The sequence below is a fragment of the Castanea sativa genome, chromosome 9 (genome assembly GCF_040712315.1).
Source record: "Castanea sativa cultivar Marrone di Chiusa Pesio chromosome 9, ASM4071231v1".
NCBI lineage: Eukaryota > Viridiplantae > Streptophyta > Magnoliopsida > Fagales > Fagaceae > Castanea > Castanea sativa.
In genome coordinates, this window is record NC_134021.1 from 17,177,274 (window position 1) to 17,198,843 (window position 21,570).

At 34.5% G+C, this 21,570-nt stretch overlaps 1 protein-coding gene, 1 long non-coding RNA gene and 2 pseudogenes across 4 annotated transcripts; 1 reads left to right on the forward strand and 3 right to left on the reverse strand.

Annotated features, from left to right (window-relative positions):
• The first annotated feature begins 4,741 nt into the window (after positions 1-4,741).
• On the forward strand, positions 4,742-7,265 carry LOC142610408 (uncharacterized). The gene is made up of 2 exons (XR_012839824.1): positions 4,742-5,286; positions 6,548-7,265. It is a non-coding gene; the product is annotated as an uncharacterized LOC142610408 (long non-coding RNA).
• Positions 7,266-7,686: 421 nt separating this feature from the next.
• On the reverse strand, positions 7,687-13,584 carry LOC142610407 (putative FBD-associated F-box protein At3g50710; annotated as a pseudogene).
• Positions 13,585-14,724: 1,140 nt separating this feature from the next.
• Positions 14,725-21,363, reverse strand: LOC142610405 (putative FBD-associated F-box protein At3g50710). 3 transcript variants are annotated; one of them, XM_075782224.1, is made up of 4 exons: positions 19,450-21,363; positions 17,255-17,395; positions 15,498-15,562; positions 14,725-14,963 (listed from the first exon to the last, which is right to left on the reverse strand). In XM_075782224.1, the coding sequence occupies exon 1, from the start codon at positions 20,985-20,987 to the stop codon at positions 19,464-19,466; it is 1,524 nt and encodes a 507-aa protein (XP_075638339.1). In that variant the 5' UTR covers positions 20,988-21,363; the 3' UTR covers positions 14,725-14,963; positions 15,498-15,562; positions 17,255-17,395; positions 19,450-19,463. The 3 variants fall into 3 exon arrangements, with proteins under 3 accessions (XP_075638339.1, XP_075638338.1, XP_075638340.1); XM_075782223.1 differs by having other exon boundaries at positions 19,398-21,363; XM_075782225.1 differs by lacking the exon at positions 17,255-17,395 and having other exon boundaries at positions 14,781-14,963; positions 19,398-21,363.
• LOC142608845 (uncharacterized) lies at positions 17,662-18,883 on the reverse strand (annotated as a pseudogene).
• Positions 21,364-21,570: the final 207 nt, after the last annotated feature.

Consider the following 21,570-nt stretch of genomic DNA (forward strand, 5'->3'; position numbering starts at 1 on the left):
CTGTTACAATGATTATAATTGTGAATAAAATATGTCATCAAAGGTTGTAATAGTTTTCAGTTTGAAATTTGACATCTAACTTTTACTTGAAATTTCACTTTTGTCTATTTTTATTGGTTTTTTTTTTTATGGACTATTTTTGCTGTTTATACAATCATATTCGATCAATTCTTGTTTAATTATCCTATTGTTTTAGCAGATTTTATGTTACATTGACCCTTAATAGGATTATAGGACCAACAATTCTTTTGGCTTAGTAATCAATAAATCCACTAGGAATTTCCTCATGTGAACTTCTGGGTTCGTTTAGTTGGGGTGGGGGGTGGGGGGTAAAAAAGTGAGAGGATAAAAAATGGTGAGAGGATGGAAACGTGGGAAAATAGAAAGATTTTAATTTTTCAAGCTTTCTTTCTGTCGTGAAGGTTCGGCAGTTATCAAGCTTTCTTTCAAAGAGGACAAATCCTATGATAGAGAAGAAACCACCAAGCATTGTAGGTGAAAAAAAATTAAAGTAGTTAGAAAATTAAGCATTTAGTAAATTATAATCTACTATTTTCAAGTCACATCATTGTTTGCAGTTCACTTTAATAATCTCAAGCTTCTCAAAAAAATTTAAAAATCTCAAATCATTCTTATGGAAGCTTTAAAGGTTTAAAGAATGATAGACGCGATTCTAAAGAGAAATCGTTGAACATCGTAGGTGTTGTGTTGAAATAATTCAATTTCCTTTAAGTAGATAGTAAATTAAGCACCAAACAAGATTCTAAACCACCAAGTGTGAAAGCCACCAATAATTATCAAGCTATCTTTGAGATTAAATTTGTATTTTGTGGTTAGAACTTAGAAATTTTAAAAAGTTACAACTTTTTGCGTTTAATTGTTGCTTTTGTTCATTGATGACATTATACAAAGGTATGAAAAATTGTCTAAACATTAATGAAAAAAACTAACTTCAGTTGCTCTTGCTTCCGATTGGTCCATTAGGTCATTACATTTTCTCTTGATTTTTGTAGTAAATCTGAGTGTTTGAAAGATAATGCTTTACATACTTGATTTGCTCACTATATTTGGTTGGAAATCAACCCAAACTTTTACTTTTATGTTTTTCAATGTGCATTACAACAGAATATTGGTTATAAAATAACTAGTCTCTGAGCATGCGCTCACGCGAGTGCTTAGAGACTCTTCTTTTTTGGGTAAGGGTTAATTTAGAGCATCCATTATAATTTTGGATCACTACATTTTTCAATAACAAAAAAAACCTAGGGGTGATGAAAAATTATTTCACTACACATAATACTCATCACACCCCTAGTTTTTTTTTTTTTTTTTTTTGTTATTAGAAAATGTAGTGATCCAAAATTATAATGGATGTTCTAAATTAACCCTTACCCAAAAAATAGAAGAGCCTCTGAGCACACGCTCACGCGTGTGCTCAGAGACTAGTTATTAAATAAAAAATTTGAGTTTTATTCTTGAAAAAAAAAGTTACAATTATCTTACTTTTATGTTTATGTGAAAACGTTATGAATTTATGTGAAATTAACCTAATTTATGTGACAAATATCATAACTTAATTTGTGGTATTAAAATTACACAGTTATTATTGATTTTCACAGTTACTAAAACTTACACATTAAGCCATCTATTTATAGAAACATTTTCTTGAAAATTGAAAAAATTGTCAATATTTTTTCAATTTGGGAGAAAATGTTTTCAAAAATAGATGACTTAATGTGTGCCTTTAGCACATTAATTGAACCCTTAACATATTATCATCTTAAATGATTATAAAATGTATTTTGAAAAGTGTTGTGTATAGGTCTATTTGCAAAGGAATTTTGCCATACCGTCCATGGCACTAATTAAGATGCCAAACTCAACAAATTTGGCAGTTATTGCAATAAATGGAGCCTATAATTTAGATCTTAAATTTAAGAGATGTGTTAACGAGTACCGTGTAAAATTTTTTACTTTTTCCTGACATAATTTTTGTCTTTTTTTCAATTCATATCAATTTTTCAATTTTGTAGGTACTATTTGAGATTTATTTTTTGTATACTTTTTTTGACAAATTTTTTGTGTGTTTTCTGCACTTAACCTGCTGGGTTAACATTCTCCAAAATTTAATACCAATTTGTTTTATGCATCAACAGTGACGAGTGATGACAATGACAAGTTTTCCTCTTTGGTAAGTAATAGTAATTTTTTTGTAATATTAAAGTATGGACTAGAGTCCTTGGGTTCTAGAAAAGTTTCCAATAGTGCATGCTAAAAAAGTTTCTTCAACGGATATTAAGTGGTCAGGGATTCATGGGTCTGAATTGATATTGTATATATCTAGTTGGATCGTGTACTTAATTGTACTTTATGATTATGCCGGGTATTATTAGTTCTAGACTCTACTATATAGACTCATAGCAAAAAAAAAAATAGTGCTCTATAAAGTATAGACTTCCTCAAAGATCAAATATATATATAGGCTTCATCTTTACATGGTATATTATTTAGAATATTATACTCTCTTTTTTTGCTGATATTAGAATATTATACTTTAGTTTCAATAGAATATGTGACTAAGGCCTGTTTGGATTTTTTTTTCATCACTTATCACTCTTCATTTAATTTTCGTCACTTATCACTCATTATTCATCATTTAAAATACCCCAACTCTCTACACTCCACCCGTTTGACACCATCACTCATTTTGTTATCACTCAATATTTTTCAACTGTTTGTGGGCCCTATACCTGTCACTTGGTCAGAGAAAAGCTGTTTTGTTACTCGTGGAAGATTTTCATCCCTATCTTTTCCTCTTTTCTCATTTCCCCTAAACCCCTGTTACTCTCTCTCTTCATCCTACACTCTCTACCACTAAGCTCATAAGCTCTCAGCCTTCTTCTTCATTAGGCGCTGGAGCTCACAATCTCACAAGCAGATTAGCCTTCTTCTCCACCAGTCTTCATCTATTTTCACTTCCATTTTTTGTTTTCTCACTCTCAAATTCCAAACATTTCTCACGGTGGGGTTTTTTTTTTTTTTTTTCCCTAGCATGGGCGTGGGCTGAATTGGGTTGGGTAGCAGCGTGGGCATGGGCTGGCGTGGGTTGGGTGGATCTGGCGGCGTAATCAAGTGGTGCTAATTGGCGGCTTGGGTTTGCTAATCAGCGGCTTGGGTTTTCTGTTGGATGTGGTGGCGTGGTTGTCGGCGAGTCAGCGTGGTGGGTTTCTTTATTTTGTTTTGTTTTTTTGTTTTTTGTTTTTCTCTTGGTGGTTCTTGTGGTAGCTGTTTCCGTGATTGTGGTTGTTGGTGGTGATTTTTGGCGGTTTTTTTTTTTTTCTCTTGGTGGTTGTTGGTGGTGATTTTTTTTTTCCTCTTGGTGGTTCTTGTGGTGATTGTTTCTTGTGGCTGTTGTTGGTGGTGGGTTTGGCAATGGTGGTTGCTGGCAGGTGGCATGGTGGTGGCTATTGTGGTTGTAATGGTGGTTGTTGGCCAGTGGTGAGATGAGTTTGCTGGATGGCAGTGGTAGTTAGTTTTTTTCTTGGTGGTGGCTAGGCAAAGTGGAAATCGTGAAAAGGAGAGCCGGACTTGACAAGGCACTGACAGTGGGTTCCATATATGTGTGTTTAATTATGAAAATGCCATTAAAATTAGAATTTTGGAAACTAAAAACACCTAAAATGTGTTTTCAGTTTTCATAACTCATAACTTAAAAAATCAGAGAATTAAGTGATGGAAACAATAATTGGAAACAAAATCCAAACAAGCCTCTTAGTCATGGGTCCCACCATTTTTGAGTTATAGGTGATGAAAACAGAGTTATGAGTTATGAAAACATGAAATCCGAACAACCCCTAAGATACCATATAGTGAAGAAAATGATGATGGTTTTAAAATACTATTTTCCACCTCTTGCATTAATAACATCACTTTTTATTTAATAATAATATATAATTTCAACAATTATATATATTTTTTAAAGAAAATTGTATAAACGACCCAACATCTATACCACATTTTAAATTAGGTTATATATTTTAATTTTGTCAACTAAAGTTTCAAACTTATAAAACCGTTTCAATTTTAATTGCCCGGTCTATTTCTATTATTCAAGGTAGTAATATATGGAGCAAAGCAAAAAGGGAAACCGTTGATAAAACTTTGTGTTTGACCTGCAAAACTAGGTTCAGTTTTCTTGCAATCACTTTTTCACTAAGTTAAGCTTTCTTTCTCTAACCGCAACTTTCTCTCCCAGCCCTCTTTGTTCAATTGGTTCCAAATTGATTATGCGCAAGCCCAAGGTAAAACATAAGATTTAATGAATAGTTTATGGTTTTTTACTTTTTATCTACTTTGTTTCCACACAGAATAATTGAAATGAATAACAAAGATAGACAAAGGCTTCACATTGAAATGATTTTATAAAATTTAAAACTTTAATTGATATACAGTTTAAAAAAAAAAAAAAAAAAAAAAAAAACCTTGACCTAATCTACAAGATGGCATAAACTTAAGACTTTTTTTTACATAATATTCCCATTAAAATTTGAAATGTTTTGCATCACTAAACTTATTATCTTAATGAACAACAGACCTGCATTAGTGAAGTGCTCAGGTGGTACCACTACCAACATAAAAGAGACAATTTTAAATTTTCCTAATTTAAAAATACACATGGTAGGGTACCCCCTTATAAATTTGTTTGCATAGTGAGGGGGGTGTGTGGATTTTGGAAGCTCCTATTGCTTGTGACAAGTTGTCTTGGGTTGCAAACTAATGGGGTCCACACCCAACTCAGCCCTTCACTTCTAGCACCATACCCACCCTTCAAAACACAACTCATGATTTTGCCTCTTTTGTTATAAATGAGTGGGCTAAGAGCACAGAAATTTGCAGATGGGTGTCTCAAACTCACCATTTTTGAGGCCCTTCTCTCAAAGCTTAGTTTTTGTCTGAGAAACTTAGCTATAGCTCATAGTTTTGTGTCACGAGGAAAGGTGTTGTTGAGCAAGATGGAGAAGCAGGGCACGTGCATTACTAACTCATGCTCACACGCACACTTGTATGTATGTACACACTATAACATATACATGATGTAGACCTATATATGTTGCTGGAGTTATTACAGTGGGTTTTAATGGTAGCTCCAGTGAGTTAGTTCTTCATGTGCCCCTCTTCCCCATCATGACCACTACACCTTATGTTAATTTGTTGGAGTCTGAGAGCCCAGAAATCATCGTTGAGGAATTGCTGAGCTGATTCAAATTAGAGGAGCTCTAAGTTCAGGTGAGTTTTCATGATCATCATAGCTCACTACCGTATTGAAAATTCGATCATCATCATATATATATTCTTTTGTTCTAGTAATAATTTGTTAAAGCTGTATTCATATAAGTTTTTCAATTTCTTGGTAAAGCATTTCAAGAATATGGTGAAGATTATATAATAGTATATAGAAAATATCTTAAATATGAATGTGTGCTTCTTCAAGGTCAATAGTGGATAACCATTGACTGAAGAATAAGATTGGTGTCATCATTAAAGAATTTTATCTAGGAATATTGACCATCTAGCTAGCAGTAAAGTTTGATTTTGATAATAATATCTCTCTCTTCCCCCCCCCCCCCCCTCTCTCTCTCTCTCTCTCTCTCTTTTGTGGTTTATCTAAGATAGAACGAAATTGATTAAATAAACACAAAAAATAGGCGCACACAAAAAAAAAACTGTTTTCTGTCACTCGGTATTTGTTTACTACGTTTCCTGATAATTATGCATTATTTGAATTTTATTTTTAGCTTATTCATTTCCTATTGCATACATACCAAATGGAAATATGACATACATATATGTTGTACATACGGTTTCTTTATACGGTCTCTCTCTCTCTCTCTCTCTCTCTCTCTCTCTGTGCCCTTTTCCTTTTCTTGTTTCCTTTATAAATTCACACAACAATTCGAAGAAAACACTAGGTCTAATCTACAAGAACCATGCACTGCCATTTCTCTTCTAATAGATTCTCAATATTGGCCGCACAATGGCTTTCAAAGGAGTGAAAACTCGTGAAATCTAACCAATATAAGTTGAATATCAGTTTTACATGGAACGCTGACAGTATTTATGTCATCGTAATATTGACAGCAAAGTAGCCCAAGTGAGGAAAAAGGAGGTAAAGCCTAAAGACAGTAATTTTATTGAACAAAAAAGTAACATTAAAAGGATTTCCTTTTGCTTGAAGCACCCCAATCAATTTGGAGAAGCCTTTCTCCAACTGAAAATTTGTAAAATCATCCACTTCTATTAAATTACATACTCATTAAATCATTTAAACAAGATACATAATTAATTAAATAAGTAATATAACTAAAATTTCATGATATTTTTACAACAGGCTGAGTTGTTAAACTGCCATAGGTTAAATTGAAATTAAAATTTAAAGAGATTATATCAGGTCTTACCACAACTCAAAATAAGAGTGTTGTGAAAGTATTGTGAGATTTTATTCTGTCTATAAACTTACATAAATGGTTATTTGAATTGTCATATATAGGTTTGAAATCATGTTCCACCAAACCAATTTGGAGGGGAACTTTGCCCTTGCTTGAATATATATAGGGTGGAATCATTACAACAGTGGTATCAAATTGATATCCAGCTACGATCAGGATGATTGATAAAAAAAATCAGTAATTTTTCCTGGAGATCCAACAGATTATGGAAGGTAAAAGTTACTATCTTCCTCATTGTTTTTCATCTTTTTTTTGGCTTCTGTTTTAGTTGGCCTGCATTGTTTTTGTCACCTTTTTTATTTATTTTATGGAGTCATATAATCTGCTGCTATAAGATGTATATCTAGCAAACTAATGCATGTTTTTTTCCGAGAGAAAAGTGATTGATGAGTATCATGAATAGGCAATTTGGTACCACCACCCAGGAGACAGTGAAAGATTGCCACCATACGTCTCTATTCTATCCTTTTCGCTAGTCCTTCTCATCCACGTTCGAGTGACAGTGATCAATCTATTTGTACACCACACCTGCCTGCTTTCTGATCCATCTGTAATTTCTTATTTATCCACTCATGATGTTTTTTATTTTGATGTTGGTAGAAGCAACTTTCAGCTAAGATTGCTTATGTTTGCAATATGATCTCTTATGCTACTTTATGTTGTTTTCCTTTGTTACTTCTTCCTTTTATTCCCCACCATACAGGAGATAGATGACATTCACCATTAAAATTTTATGGAGAGAATCTATTTTTCAGTTAATTTTTTTTTCTTGTGTCTAATAAATATTTATGATCATGATGTCATAAATGACATGACAGTAGCTACTGTTAGAAGGTTGTGGTGAATGTATGTGAGGGTTTATCAGTTATGTCTGGAATTTTATGAATGTAAGGGTTAGAAAATAAATGTAGCGGAAGTTTTTGGGTGGTATACAGTATATTACCATTCATCTGTCAAATTCTAAGGAAGAGTTGAAGAGAAATACAAAACTTTATAGAGTTTTAACTCTTCCCTCTCCACTCTCTCTCCCTTTGGTTAATTTTGTGAGTGTGAGTCTCTCTATAGAATAGATTTATTTCAAGTTGAGAGATCATTGTCCATTTACTATATGGCTTATGTACAAAACATCTCTAACATTGAGTGGTTCCATAACATGCAATCAATATAGAATTACCTAAATGACACTTTTTTAATCTAAATTCATATTGATCCATCTGCAATTTCTCACAAGAAGCTTATATCTTCTCATCATACATGTAAAATACAATTCAGTCGTTTGAATTTAGTAAAACCCAATAAAAAGCTTAAGTCGTTTGAATTTAATAAAACCCAATAAAAAGCATAAGGTTTAAAGAAACTTCTAAACTTCATTTTCATTTACATTTAGCCACAGCTAGAAGCAAAATTTTTATTTTCCCCCTTCCTAATCCCCTCCTCTTTTCCTTGAGAATTTAATTCCAAAATAATCATGATAAAATATGTTTAAAACTTGGATCATGTTAACGAATACTCTAAGAGCACAAGTTTAAGATTAAATATTCAATTATGAGCTGTAATATGCATTTTTCAATATATATATATATAAACCATTATTAATACATCTTTACTACTGTCATTACATCTTAACCACTGTCATTAGGTTTACGAAACGTTTACACTTTTGAAGCATGCAGTAACTTGCAGACTAGGGTTGAAAAACATTGATAATACCTTGTTGTTAAAAGGCTGAAAAGGTTTGCATTGTATTCATCAAGGAAGAAAAGGTGTCCATTGGATCTTTTTATCCTTTGCCAAAGTGCTGTCCAAAAGCAGCTTGCTTTTTTCTCAATATTGCTGTCTTTGCCGTAAACTGCACTTGTTTTCTGTGCAATTCACCATGTAGGCTTTTAATCTAGAAATTGTGGCATGCACACCTATCCCAATCCCCAAGCAAACACTTTACAATTGAAATATGGCAATGTATAAACCACCTTTTTTATTTTTCTACCAGAAAGTATATATATTATGTAATGAATGTTACTTATATGTAACACTTTTTTTTACTCGTAAAATAGTTTCTCATTGTTTAATTAATTTTTTTTTTAAAGTATGAGTGTATGACAACTGTGCTCTTAGGATGCTCACCTTCAATTATTTCATTGGAAAAGTGATATTTTGATTATTTTCCTTTTTCGGGAAATAATATTCTCCGACACAGTTTGAAAAAGTGAGCAAATCATTAAAAGCACTTATACTTTGTGATTGTCATTAACCGACAATCTTAAATTGGATAACATGAAAATAGTACTCCAAAAGATTGAAAATTCGCATTGTGATTATATCAAAGCGAGAATTGGATGCAAATTATGTCTACTTCTATGGACTTTACCATTACATTAATTAATAAAGTAAAAGAAAAAGAAAAGCAGTTTACCACAGAAATGTCAGTCTTGTATTACACGCTGTTAGCAATTAGGATTGGTAAGCATTCCTCTTTTGCTGGGGGACTGAAAGAACAAAGAAACAGGAAGAAGACGGAGACATGAAACAAGCCACATAAAAGAAAACAAGTAATTCCGTCCCAGGAAAAAACCCAAAAGCTGTATAAGAAGTTTGGTAGTACTCACGTGGGTCCTAATGGAGCAAGAAACTCAAGAATCACATTGTCACCATAATACAATTGATACACAAAACAGCTTTGTGATTCAATAACCTTCAAGAATTATAAGCATTGGTCTGGATTAACAAACTATATGGGTTTAGATTCCGCCTTATATGCAGCCTGGATAACAATTCCAACTTACCTTGTCATATAAAAAATCTGCAGCAAACTGACTCCAACATATGATTGGACAGTCAGAGAAAATTAGAAGGTATTTGGAATTTTGGATTCTTCAATGTGATGACAAATACTCCAGAAACACAACAACCGTCTCACCAGTGCTTAGCAGAATCTCAAACTAGACATCTATAGAGGTAAAATCTTTTTACAAATAAAATATTAGAGTTCACAAACAATAGATACCCAAAACATAAAGCAAATAGACATCTATATAGGTAAGGTCTTTATCGAAACGTTTTAATGAAAGATCAAAAAGCAAATAATTTGAAGTCTAGAGAGACAATCAACACATATCATATAGTTTATAACTGAAAAGTTCCATTTATCTTAATTCAAAGAGGACATGGATGATAAGAACAGAAAGTGAAGACAGGCTACACTTACATGAAAGGGAGGAAAGTGATTTTATTAAAATATTTAACATGAAACTTGTTCTCAAATCACCTATGACCTAATACAAGTAGATCCCTCAGTAAAGGTGAACAGCAGCCTAATTAGTTTGAACCACATTTTTGCTGCCTGCAGTTACCTTAGTCAGCTGGACTCAAAACATTTGTGCCACTCACACAGGGAGAGAAATTATTGGGCAGATCTTGCAAAATAAGGCTGCCATATAGCTCCCTAATTTTGTTAGAAGACACCTTGAGGCTGTTACATGGGGTGTGACTTACCCCAGACTTTTTTGCACTGATGTTTAATTTAGTGCTATTATGGTTCCTTTACACCAAAAAGAAAAAGAATTGAATCACCAAAAAAATAAAAGAAAAGAGAAAAAACATATGAATTGGTGAGTTCATATAGGATTCACCATTCACCAAATTAAGGTTACTGTTCCAGCAACCTAAATTGATGAGTTTGTGGTAGCTTCACCTTTCACCAATTCAAGGCTACTGTTCCAGTAATCTAACTGGGTGAGTTTACAACCAGCCAAAACAGTCTCTGAAAAGCTAAGTTTAGATCCTAAGCTAAGGAGCAAGGCTTCCCGGGCCATAGCCACGGGAGCAACATTCTTTACAATTATTTTCTGCATCAATTCCATTGCTTTACAAACCAATCCTCTTTGACACAAACCAACTATTGTCTCACATCAAGGACAGAAAAACTTATCCAACATTTCAGACAAAATACAACTTCCATACTTCACCAACAAAACCTTTCAGCATAATCCTATATGTCAAAAAGTTGAATTCAACACCCTTGTCTATCATGTCCCTAACAAGCTCCCTTATCCTACTCAACTCCCCAACCTTACACAATGCATCCGATATTGTAATACAAGTAATCACATTGGGCTTGCACCCCAACTACTCCATTGACCATCATCTTAATCCCAGCTTCCACACAATTCTCCTCACACAAACCATAATTATACACATTAAAACTATAAACACCTGGAACCAAACCCAACACAAGCAATTCATCAAACACCTCGTCTGCTTTCCCAAATCCCCTTCCACAGTAACCCCTTTCAAATCCATAGAATAACAAACAATGTCAGGCTTAATCCCATCTACTTTCATCTGATTCAAAACCTCCTAAGCATCAAAACCCTTCCTTTCTTTCACCAAAACCCTTATCACATTAGAATAATATATTATCCCAGGACAAAAAAGCAAACTTTTTTCATTCTACCACAAACCCCATTGCCTCAAAACCACACAAACACTAATGTTGAAACAAAGTTTTCAATATCAAAGAAAAAATCTTTGAATCAGAATCATACCCATCATTTTTCATACAATTCAAAATCTCAACAGCATATCCTACCCTTCAACCCTTATATCCATTTTCCATTTACTGTATGGCTTATGTCCAAAATATCTCTAACATTGAATGGTTTCATAGCTAGCATGCAATCTATGTAGAATGACCTAAATGACAATTTTAAACTAATAAAAGTTGAGATTGTCACAAGAGGCTTTTATGTCTCCTCATAAACATGTAAACACAAAAGTCATTGGAATTTAGTAAAAGCCCAATAGCAAGCTTAAGTATGGGTTGCAATAGTTCAAGAAACTTATGAAGTTTCATTTACATTCAGCCACAAAGATGCCATGATTTTCCTTTTTCTCCTTCCTAATCCCCTCCACTTTTCCTTGAGAATTTAATTCCAGACTCCTTAAATATATTTTAGACTTGTAGTCATGTAACTTGCAGACTAGGTTGAAAAACATTGATAATATGTAGTTGTTAAAAGGATGAAAAGGTATCCATTGTATATTCATCAAAGAAGAAAAGTTGTGCATCATATCTTTTTATCCTCTGCCTAAGTACTGTAAAAAAGCAGCAGCCTTTTTCCTTAGGTTGTCTTACCGTTGCTTTCTGTGCAATTCACTGTGTAAGCTTTCAATCTAGAAATTCCTTTTTTTTTTTCCTATATCAAGGGGAAAATTCCCAAATTAAAAACATGCTTACTAAAAACTAGCATAACTGAAGGAGATTCCAAATGCAAATTAAATCTTCAAGCATTCTTCCCAGTACCATAGGAATAAACTCGACATGGCAAAAATAGCAAATGAATTAAGCAAACATGGACCTAATCACATGCGCTTATAGGCATATAGCCATACCACAAAATATTACAGCAAAGCAAGTGACATGCAATATCCAAGAGGAATGAACCAACATACCACATTATTCGAAATATCCTTCGTCAAATGCAATTTGACAATTTTGAGAGTGCTGTGAAACTTGCTCAATTCCTTGTGAAAATGAGGCCTGTTCTTTAAGTTTATAATACTGTAAATGGTGATTTTAATTGTCTGTAGTACTCTTGCTGCCTTCAGGATTTGTCTAACAAGTCCATCTCGATCTCATACCCCCCCAAATCCTTTATAAAGACAAGTAGTAAGGTGTGGTGACATACATTCAGGAACATCGAGTGGCTCCTCCAAGAAAGGGTTAGGTTTAGTATGATTAGAGCCAAGGGTAATTGAATGTTCAATGATAAGTGTTTGCAGCTTTGGAGCCTGACAAAGCAAGAGTTGTACTGCATGCCATGCATACCACTCAAACCAAATGCTGCCACAAAACTTCAAGGAGGGAAAATAATGAAATGTGGGAATATTTTCATGAATAGAACCATGGCAGAGGATCTGTGCGGTAATTATGCTCAATTCCATGGATATAACATTACAGAGTTTTCCCACAAAGTCCCATACTCTCTTTGCATAATCGTTACTCTGATCAAAATCCTCAATTTGAACAACAGATTCAACCACGTTTGGGAGGTTTTCCAATACATCATCCCCGTTCACATAACCGCAGAATAAAAAAGTACTCGATTGCTGGGTTGTTTATCTGGAATCTGTACTTCGACGAAGGCTGAACATTGCAACATAAATGTAATCTTTTCAGCGTACCTACAAGTACAACGACATTGAACTTGTTCAAAATTTTCAAGTATTTTTCATGTACATGGAGGGTCAAATCTAGAAGAACCGGGCAGGATGGAGGAGAGAGAGTCGCGGTTTGCAAATGTAACACAATGTAGTAGTAGAATCCTGAGATAAGGGAGAACAAAAGTAGGAGGAGGATTGAGATAAATATCAGCCACCAATTTCAGAACCACTAATGGAGGTAGAAAAGTAGAGAGTACATAGCAACTCCACAGGATGATGAGGAGAAGTACATAGGTGGAGATCAAGCTCTTACAAATCACGCATATTGGGGGCACGGAGCCATGTGTCGACATAGAAAGGAAGACAATTTTTATACCAATCAATGCACAATTTGTGCAGGGGGGATGGGGTTGGAAATGGCGTTTCGAAGAGCCATGATTCTAGCCACCACAAACTTGAATTTTTCATTCTTTTCCTCACGCCATCTTTTTACAAGTCTTATCTGGCTCAAGTGAAGAACTGGGACGAGAGTCCAGAGATGCCTCCACCTGCTTGACAAAATGCTTGTTGCAACAGAGTCTCGGGTTGGGAGAAAGGAGAGGATGTGGGTGAGGAGACAGTCCGGTAGATTGCTAATTATGTCTTTGTCGTCATTAGTGTTAGTTTGGGTATTTTGTCGAACAGCTGATAGGCAAGTCTCACTTCTCACATTTCTCCTTTCTGCGCTCTCCGCTCTTTCAATTCTTTGACCATCTCTCCTCTCCCTCACCTTCGTTTCTATCCTCTGCCGCTTCATGCTGAGTGAGTGAAAAAGGGTTTCAATTTTGGGATAAGATCAGAGTCGGTGGGTTTCTACTCACTGGGAGTGGGTGAGAGAGACATACGCGGAGGGGGGGCGAGTGGCAACAAAGCATAGCTCTTTAGCTGATTGGTTATTCCTCTTTCTTAGTGGGGTCGGTTAAGGTAGTTAACAAATTTTTTTTTTGATTGGAAGGGTAGTTAACATTTGAATAGGTATTAAACTGTTTCTCAAAAAAGGAAGAAAAAAAGAATAGGTATAAACATTTTTTTAATAGATGAAATTTCTAAAATTTGTTTAAATTTTTTCGTAATTTTTTAAAAATATATAGAGTACATTTGCTTAATAGTGATAACTATGGGCTTTGAATTATCTGCGAACAATGAAGTTAAACAATCCATTGGGAAGTTTGATCTTTGTGAAATATATGTTGAACAATGATCCAAAAAAATGTTAGGCAACAATGGCGAAATAGATTGTATATGACCTTAACTCGCTCTTTCTTAGAAAGAGTATAATTTGATTTCAAGATCTTTTATTTGGTTTTTAAAATCACTATTTTCGTAAATTGTAGTTAGAAAATGTGCTCTTAAAACAGCCCAAAGTTTTCATATGATAAGATTTTACATTATTCTTCAAATATGACTATATCCATATTACTTTCATAAGTGAAGATTTTGGTAATATGCCTTGATCCATGGTCGGCTGTTAAATAATAAATCCTTGTAGCGTGCCTTTGTGTATTCTCAAAGGTCTTCAATTATTAATCAAGATGATGATGCAATTAGTTGAAGTTCCTTAAAAAATAAAATAGTAATATGAAGAGGACGGACAAATGTAGGGCTACAATAATATAAGATAGCTTAGTTCCATTGTGTATCTGAATGGAACATTTACTTGTTGGTACAAGAATTAGTTCCTATCCAAAAAACAATTAAAATAAAAAAATTACTTGTAGATAAGAGGAAAAAAAATATTAAAATCTTTTAAAATTGAAACTATCCATGAATATCTTATAACAATACAAAACCCCTGTAGAATTGTAGTTGCTAGCATGCATTGCTATGCATCTATGGTCTATAGTCAATAATCCACATGATTATGATATTTATGTAATTTTGGTTTGAGTTGTTTATGCTTCTTTTATTCTTAGCATTCTCTTTGTAATTTTTTTTTTTTACAAATTCTGTTTTGCTTATTTCATAGTTCAAATGCTCTTTGTATAATTATTTTACATCAATAATTTTGAAGCACGTGTAAATCACTATTAAATGTGTCATAATATCAATTGTATTTAATCGTGTGATATCTTCCTCCAATAAAAGTTAACTTTATCTACATAATATGTGAACAAATCTTTAAAAAAAAAAAAAAAAAAAACTGAATTATAAAATATAGTGAACCGGATCTTAAAGGCAAATTTAATGGGCTCTACTCCCGTTATCCATCAAATGATGGTGTCATGAAATCCAGGCACCCAACTCAACTTGATTGTCCTGACTTCCAAGAAAAATGCAAAATGTGTAAGGTGTAATACAACAAAAGCAATTACAAGTAAACACAATTATCATTGGCACAAGAAATATAAATATCTAAAAGTTAACAATAGTTAGATCAACATGGATACCTTCACTGTTGCAAAACTGATATCTGAAACATTTGCACAAATTTTACAATCTAGTATTCTAGAAACAAGGCACAACCTTACAAACTGTGAAATGAAGCCAATTTAGACGCTATGTTCTTTGTGTATTGATCTCTTTTTATCCCCCCATTAGGTACTTTTCCTTTGCCCAATGGACTTTACGAATTATAGATTAACATTTGATTCCATAAGATGTAACATTTGATTCCAATCAAACTTTAGAATAGTATTGAAATTCCTACGAAGAGATAACACAATCAGAGCCAAATTTAAAGCAACCAAGATCAAGTGTATATGTTCGAAAACTTAGAACATGCTAGTCCAAGAGAAGCACAAACAAATAACTACATACAAAAAAAGATTTCATTTCACAACCAAATGCAACCTTGATTTACAAAGAAGTTGCTTTTGACTTTTCCCTTTCTCCCTCATCTCTTTCTTTCAAAGTTCCTGCGCATCAAGCAATATTGTTATTTCATCAATCAAGTACAAAAAATTTAAACAGCTGAAACAGGAACAAACCATATAGCAATCAACAGGCAGCATCACTGATGTTCATTAGGGACCCCTGTAGAATTATAGTTGCTAGCATGCATTGCTACTGGAAGTATCTATGGTCCACAGTCCACATGATAATGATATTTATGTAATTTTGGTTTGGGATTCTGCTGTTGTCTGTTCTTCAATTACTCTTAGCATTCTCTTTGTATTTTTAATTTTTTACATATTCTGTTTCGCTTATTTCACAGTTCAATATGCTCTTTGCATAATTATGTCACATTAATTTGGTTTTAAGATTTTTCATTTTTCCATAACATTGTTGTCATGCTTTCCAATCTGAGTGATTTTAAAGTACCAAAGTTTTATAAGAGCTTATGTTTGCAAGATAAGAGGTGTTTTTGTGCCACTGGTCTGGCATAATGGCTTGTTGTTTTGTAGGACCTGCTAGGTGCTATCTTCCTGATAAAAAACAAACCATTACCCCAAGGTTCTACTTATAGCATCCGGGGCTAGGTTGGAGTTCATATAAATCATATTTGATATTACTCCATATCTGGCTCAACTTGAACACACTGATAAAAGTACTATTAATTGGGGGAGGGCATTGGGGGGAATAAATACATTTCTGCAGGACATATTAAAAGTTAGCAGGTGTCTCAAAGGATCATTTATAATAAATGACCAGAAACAATTGATTCTGATCCTCCATATTACCAATAAAAAAACAAATTTTTGTAAGTAAACCTCTTAAATGCCTAGCACAACAATACATTGTCACCAAAATGAAATTGAGACACAAAAACAACCTTGTGATTCAATCACCTTCAATAATAATAGCCATTGGTCTGGATAAACCTACTATATGGGTTTAGTTAGATTCCACCTTATATGTAGTCTGGATTACAATGCAACTTACCTAGTCGTACTAAAAATAATCTGCAGCAAGTTTGATACTGCAACAAAGTGACTGCAATATATGATTGGACAATCAGAGAAAACTAGAGGGTATTTAGATTCCTCCAAGTGAAGATAAAAGCACTGGAAACACATCAACGGTCACACCAAAGCTTAGAAGAATCTCAAGCTAGACATCTATAGAGGTAAAGTCTTATCACAAGACACAAAGCAGATAGTTTTCTATAGAGGTAACGTTTTTATTGAAAACTTTTCAATGACACAACTAAAAGCAAACAATTGCAAGTCTAGTGAGACAATCAACACATATCATGTGGTTTATAAGAATAAAAAAGTTCCATTTATTTTAAGGGAAATGCTAACGAATGCCTTTAGGGCATTGGTTAATAATCCATTTAAAAAAAAATTTATGGGAAAAGAAAAAAAAATTAATGTTTTGACAATTTTTTTCATTTCCCATAAAAGTAGTGTCAAAACTTTCCTAAAATGGATTGTTAACTAATGCCCTAAAAGCACTTGTTAGCATGGCCCTTATTTTAAATCAAAGAGGACAACGATGATAAGAATAGAAAATTGCAAAGACAGGCTTTACATAAATAACAAAAGGAGGAAAGTTATTTTATTATCTATTTAACATGAAAATTGTTCTCAAATCACCTATGATGTAATTCAAGATACAGCCTGATCTAGAGTTAGTTTGAAGCATGATTTTCTGCTGGAAGGTACCTTAGCCAGCTGGGACTCCCATCATTTGAGCCACTCACACAGAGGAGAAGGTATTGTGCAGATCTTCTTGCAAGATAAGGCTGCTGTCTAGCTTGCTCTTTCATTGTATTTTCTGTTCCCCCTAATTTTGTTTGAAGCCACCTTGAGGCAGATGCAAAAGGTGTGTTACCACATACTCATTTGTACTGATTTATTGTTAATGCTATCATGGTTCCTTTACACCAAAAACAAACAAATTGAACCACCAAAAAAGTAAAAGAAAAGATTAAAAAATACATAATTAGGTGAATTCATATTGGTTTCACTACTCACCAAATTAAGGTTACTATTCCAGCAACCTAAATTGGTGAGATTATAGTAGGTTCACCATTCACCATTCACCAAATCTAGACTTACATTCCAGCAACCTAACTGGGTGAGTTTACAGTGGGTTTCACCATTCTCCAAACCAGTCAAAATAGTCTCTGGAAAGCTAAGTTTAGATCCAGAACCAAGGAGCATGGTTTCCCAGGCCATAGCCCAAGAGTAACATTCTTGCCAATTATTTTCTGCATCAACTCCATTGCATTACAAACCAACCCTTTTTGGCCCAGCCCAAATATTACCTCATCAAATGTCTCACATTGAGGACAGTAAAACTCGTCCAACATTTTCTCAGACAAAACACAAGCATCCATAATCTCACCTTCACCAATTAAACCTTTCAGCATAATCCTATATGTCCGAAAGTTGAACTCAACACCCTTATTTCCCATGTCCATAACAAGCTTCCTCCTCATACTTAACCCCCCAGCCCTAGAAAATGCATCCAATAATCTATTGTAAGTAATCACATTGGGCTTGCACCCTAACCCCTCCATTGAACCAATCACCTTAATATCAGCTTCCATGCTATTTTGCTTACACAAGCCATAAATATACACGTTATAAGTGTAAACATCAGGAACCAAACCCAACACAAGCAATTCATCAAACGTGTCATTGGCCTTCCCAAAATCCTCTTCCACAATAGCCCCTTTGAATGCCATAGCATAACAAACAATGTCAAGCTTAATCCCATCCACTTTCATCTGATTCAAAACCTACAAAGCATCAAAACCCTTCCTTTCTTTCACCAAAAGCCTTATCACTTCAGAATAATCCATTATCCCAGGACAAAAACCAAACTTTTTCATTGTTTGCACAAACCCCATTACCTTAAAACCACACAAACCCTCTTGTTCACACTTTCACAATAGCGAAGAACAAATCTTTGAACCAAAATCATACATTCATACCCAGCATTTATCATGCAGTTAAAAATCTCAATAGCATATCCAACCCTTCTAATTCTACACAGAGCTTTAGCCATTATCTTAAAAAAGTTGACCCTTCAACCCTTATATTCACTTTTCATTCACTGTATGGCTTATGTACAAAATATCTATAACATTTAATGGTTCCATAGCTTGCAAGCAATCAATATATAATTAGCTAAATGCCACTTTTTCAACTACTAATGTTGAGACTGTCACAAGAAGCTTATTTACCTTCTCATTAAATGTGTAAACATCAATTTGAATTTAGTAAAAACCAAATACCAAGCTTAAGTATGGGTTGCACTAGTGCAAGAAACTTCTGAGGTTTCATTTACATTCAACATGAAGCCAATTTTATTTTTCTCCTTCCTAATCCCCTCCCCTTTCCTTGAGAATTTAATTCCAGAATGACTAAATATGTTTTAGAATTTTAGTCATGTAACAAGCAGACTAGAGAAAAATTATTGACCATACATTGTTGTTAAAAGGCAGAAAAGGTATGCATTGTATTCAGAAAAGGTGTGCATTGTATCTTTGTAGCCTCTGACAAAGTGCTGTCCAAAAGCAGCAGGCTTTTTCCTAGTTTTGTTATCTTGCTTGTTTTCTATGCAATTCACCATAGAGGGTTTTAATCCAGATTTTTTTTTTTGGGGGCGCTATATCAAGGGGAAAAATCCCATATTAGAAACATGCTTACTAAGAAACTAGTACAATTGAAGGAGATGCTAATACTAATGAAATCTTCAAGCATTTTGCCTATACCATAGGAATAAACTCGACAAAGCAAAAACAGCAAATGAATTACACAAACATGGACCTAATTACATATATGCATATAGCCATACCACAAAATATTAGAGCAAAGTACGTGACAAGAAATATCCAAGAGGAACGAACCAACATGCCACATATCATGTGAAATGTCCTTCATCAAATGCAATTTGACAATTCTGAGAGCTCCTTTGAAACTTCCTCAGTTTCATGCGAACACTAGGCTTATTCATTGGGTCTAGATCACTGTGACTGGTGATTTTCATTGTCTTTAGTACTCTTGCTGCCTTCAGGATTTGCATAACAAGTTCCATCTCGTTCTCAACCCCCATAAATCCCTTATAGAGACAGGTTGTAAGGTGTGATGACATACATTCAGGAACATCGAGTGGCTCCTCCAAGCAAGGGTTAAGATTATCAAGATTAGAGCCATGCAAAAATGAACGTTCAAAGACAAGTGTTTGTAGCTTTGGAGCCCGACAAAGCAAGAGCCGTACTGCTTGCCATGCATACCACTCATGCCAAATGTCACCACAAAACTTCAAGGAGGACAAATTATGAAATGTGGGATTATTTTCATGATTAGAACCATGGCAGAGGATCAGTGCGGTAACTGTGCTCAATTCCATTAATACAACATTATAGAGTTTTCCCATTAAGACCCATACTCTCTCTGCATAATCATTAATCGAATCACAATCCTTAATTCGAATGACAGATTCAACCACGTTTGGGAGGTTTCCCCACACATCATCCCCGTTCAAATAACCGTTGAAATGGAAGTACTCGAGAGCTGGGGTGTATATCTGGAATTTGTACTCCGATGAAGGCCGAACCTTCCAATGTAGATGTAATCTTTTCAGCGTAGCTACAAAGACAGTGACATTGAACTCCTCCAAATTTTCCAAATTATTATTCTTCACGTCGAGGGACAAGTCTAGAAGGACCGGGCAGGCATTGAGGATGGCGGAGAGAGAGTCTCGGTTTGCAAATGTAACCCTTTTTAGTAGTAGAATCCTGAGACAAGGGAACACACAAGCCGAAGGAGGATTAAGACGAATATCAACCCCCAATTTCAGAACCACCAATGTTGTAGAAAAGTAGAGACTACGGGGCAACTCCAAAGGTTGAGAACGAGTAGGAGAAGTAATTAGGTAGAGATCAAGCTCTCGCAAATCACGCATATTGGCGGCACGGACCCATGCGTCGACATAGAAGGGAAGACAATTGTAATACCAATGAATGCGCAATTTGTGTAGTGGGGGGATGGGGTTGGAAATGGCGTTTCGAAGGGTCCAGATTCTAGACGCTATATCCACAAACTTAAATTTTGCATTCTCTTCATAAAACAATCTTTCTACAAGTTCTTGCTGGTTCAAGTAAAGAACAGGGACAAGAGTCCAGAGAGGACTCCACCTGCTTGACAAAATGCTTGTCGAGACAGCGTATCGGATTGGGAGAAAGGAGAGGATGTGGGTGAGGAGAGAGTCCGGTAGACTGCTAATTATGTCTTTGTCGTCATCAGCGTTAGTTTGGGCATTTTCTCGAACAGGAGATAGGCAAGTCTCAAGGTTCACATTTCTCTTTTCTGCTCTCTCTGCTCTTTCAATTCTCTGCCTCTCTCTCCTCTCCCTCGCCTCTGTTTCAATCCTCTGCCGCTTCATGGTGTCCAATTTGAGTGACTGAGTGAAAAAGGTTTTCAATTTTGGGATGGTATCAGAATGTAGGTGGGTTTCTACTCAGAGAGAGATTTCAGCATGCCAAGCTAAATGAGTGTATCGGCCCGAAGAGGAAAACGAAGAAAAAATTTTGAGAAAAGAGAGAGCATGAATGAAAATCGGTGATATGAGGTGGAGATGAGCGAAAATTTGAAAAAATAAGTGGAGTCAGTGGAGACGAGGAAAACGATGAGACTGGTGAAGAAGAAAGAGAGCTATTTTTTTGGGAATCAAGAAAGAGAGCTATTGGGAGAAAGAAAAGCAAAAGAAAAAAATAAATAAATAGAGGAGGAAGGTTGGAGCTTGGCGGTAAAGAGGAGAAAATGTGTGAAAATGAGATTATCTGGAAAATTGAAAAAGGAACGAATAAATGTGGATAGACGCTAATCAAATTTCATTCCATTTGATAGAGAGAGATAATAGAGAGAAAAAAAGTTATAAAAAAAAAAATACCACCTAATGTCCTTAGAGTATTATTTAATAATTTATTTTAAAAAAATTTTTATAAAAAAAAAATTAATATTTTGAT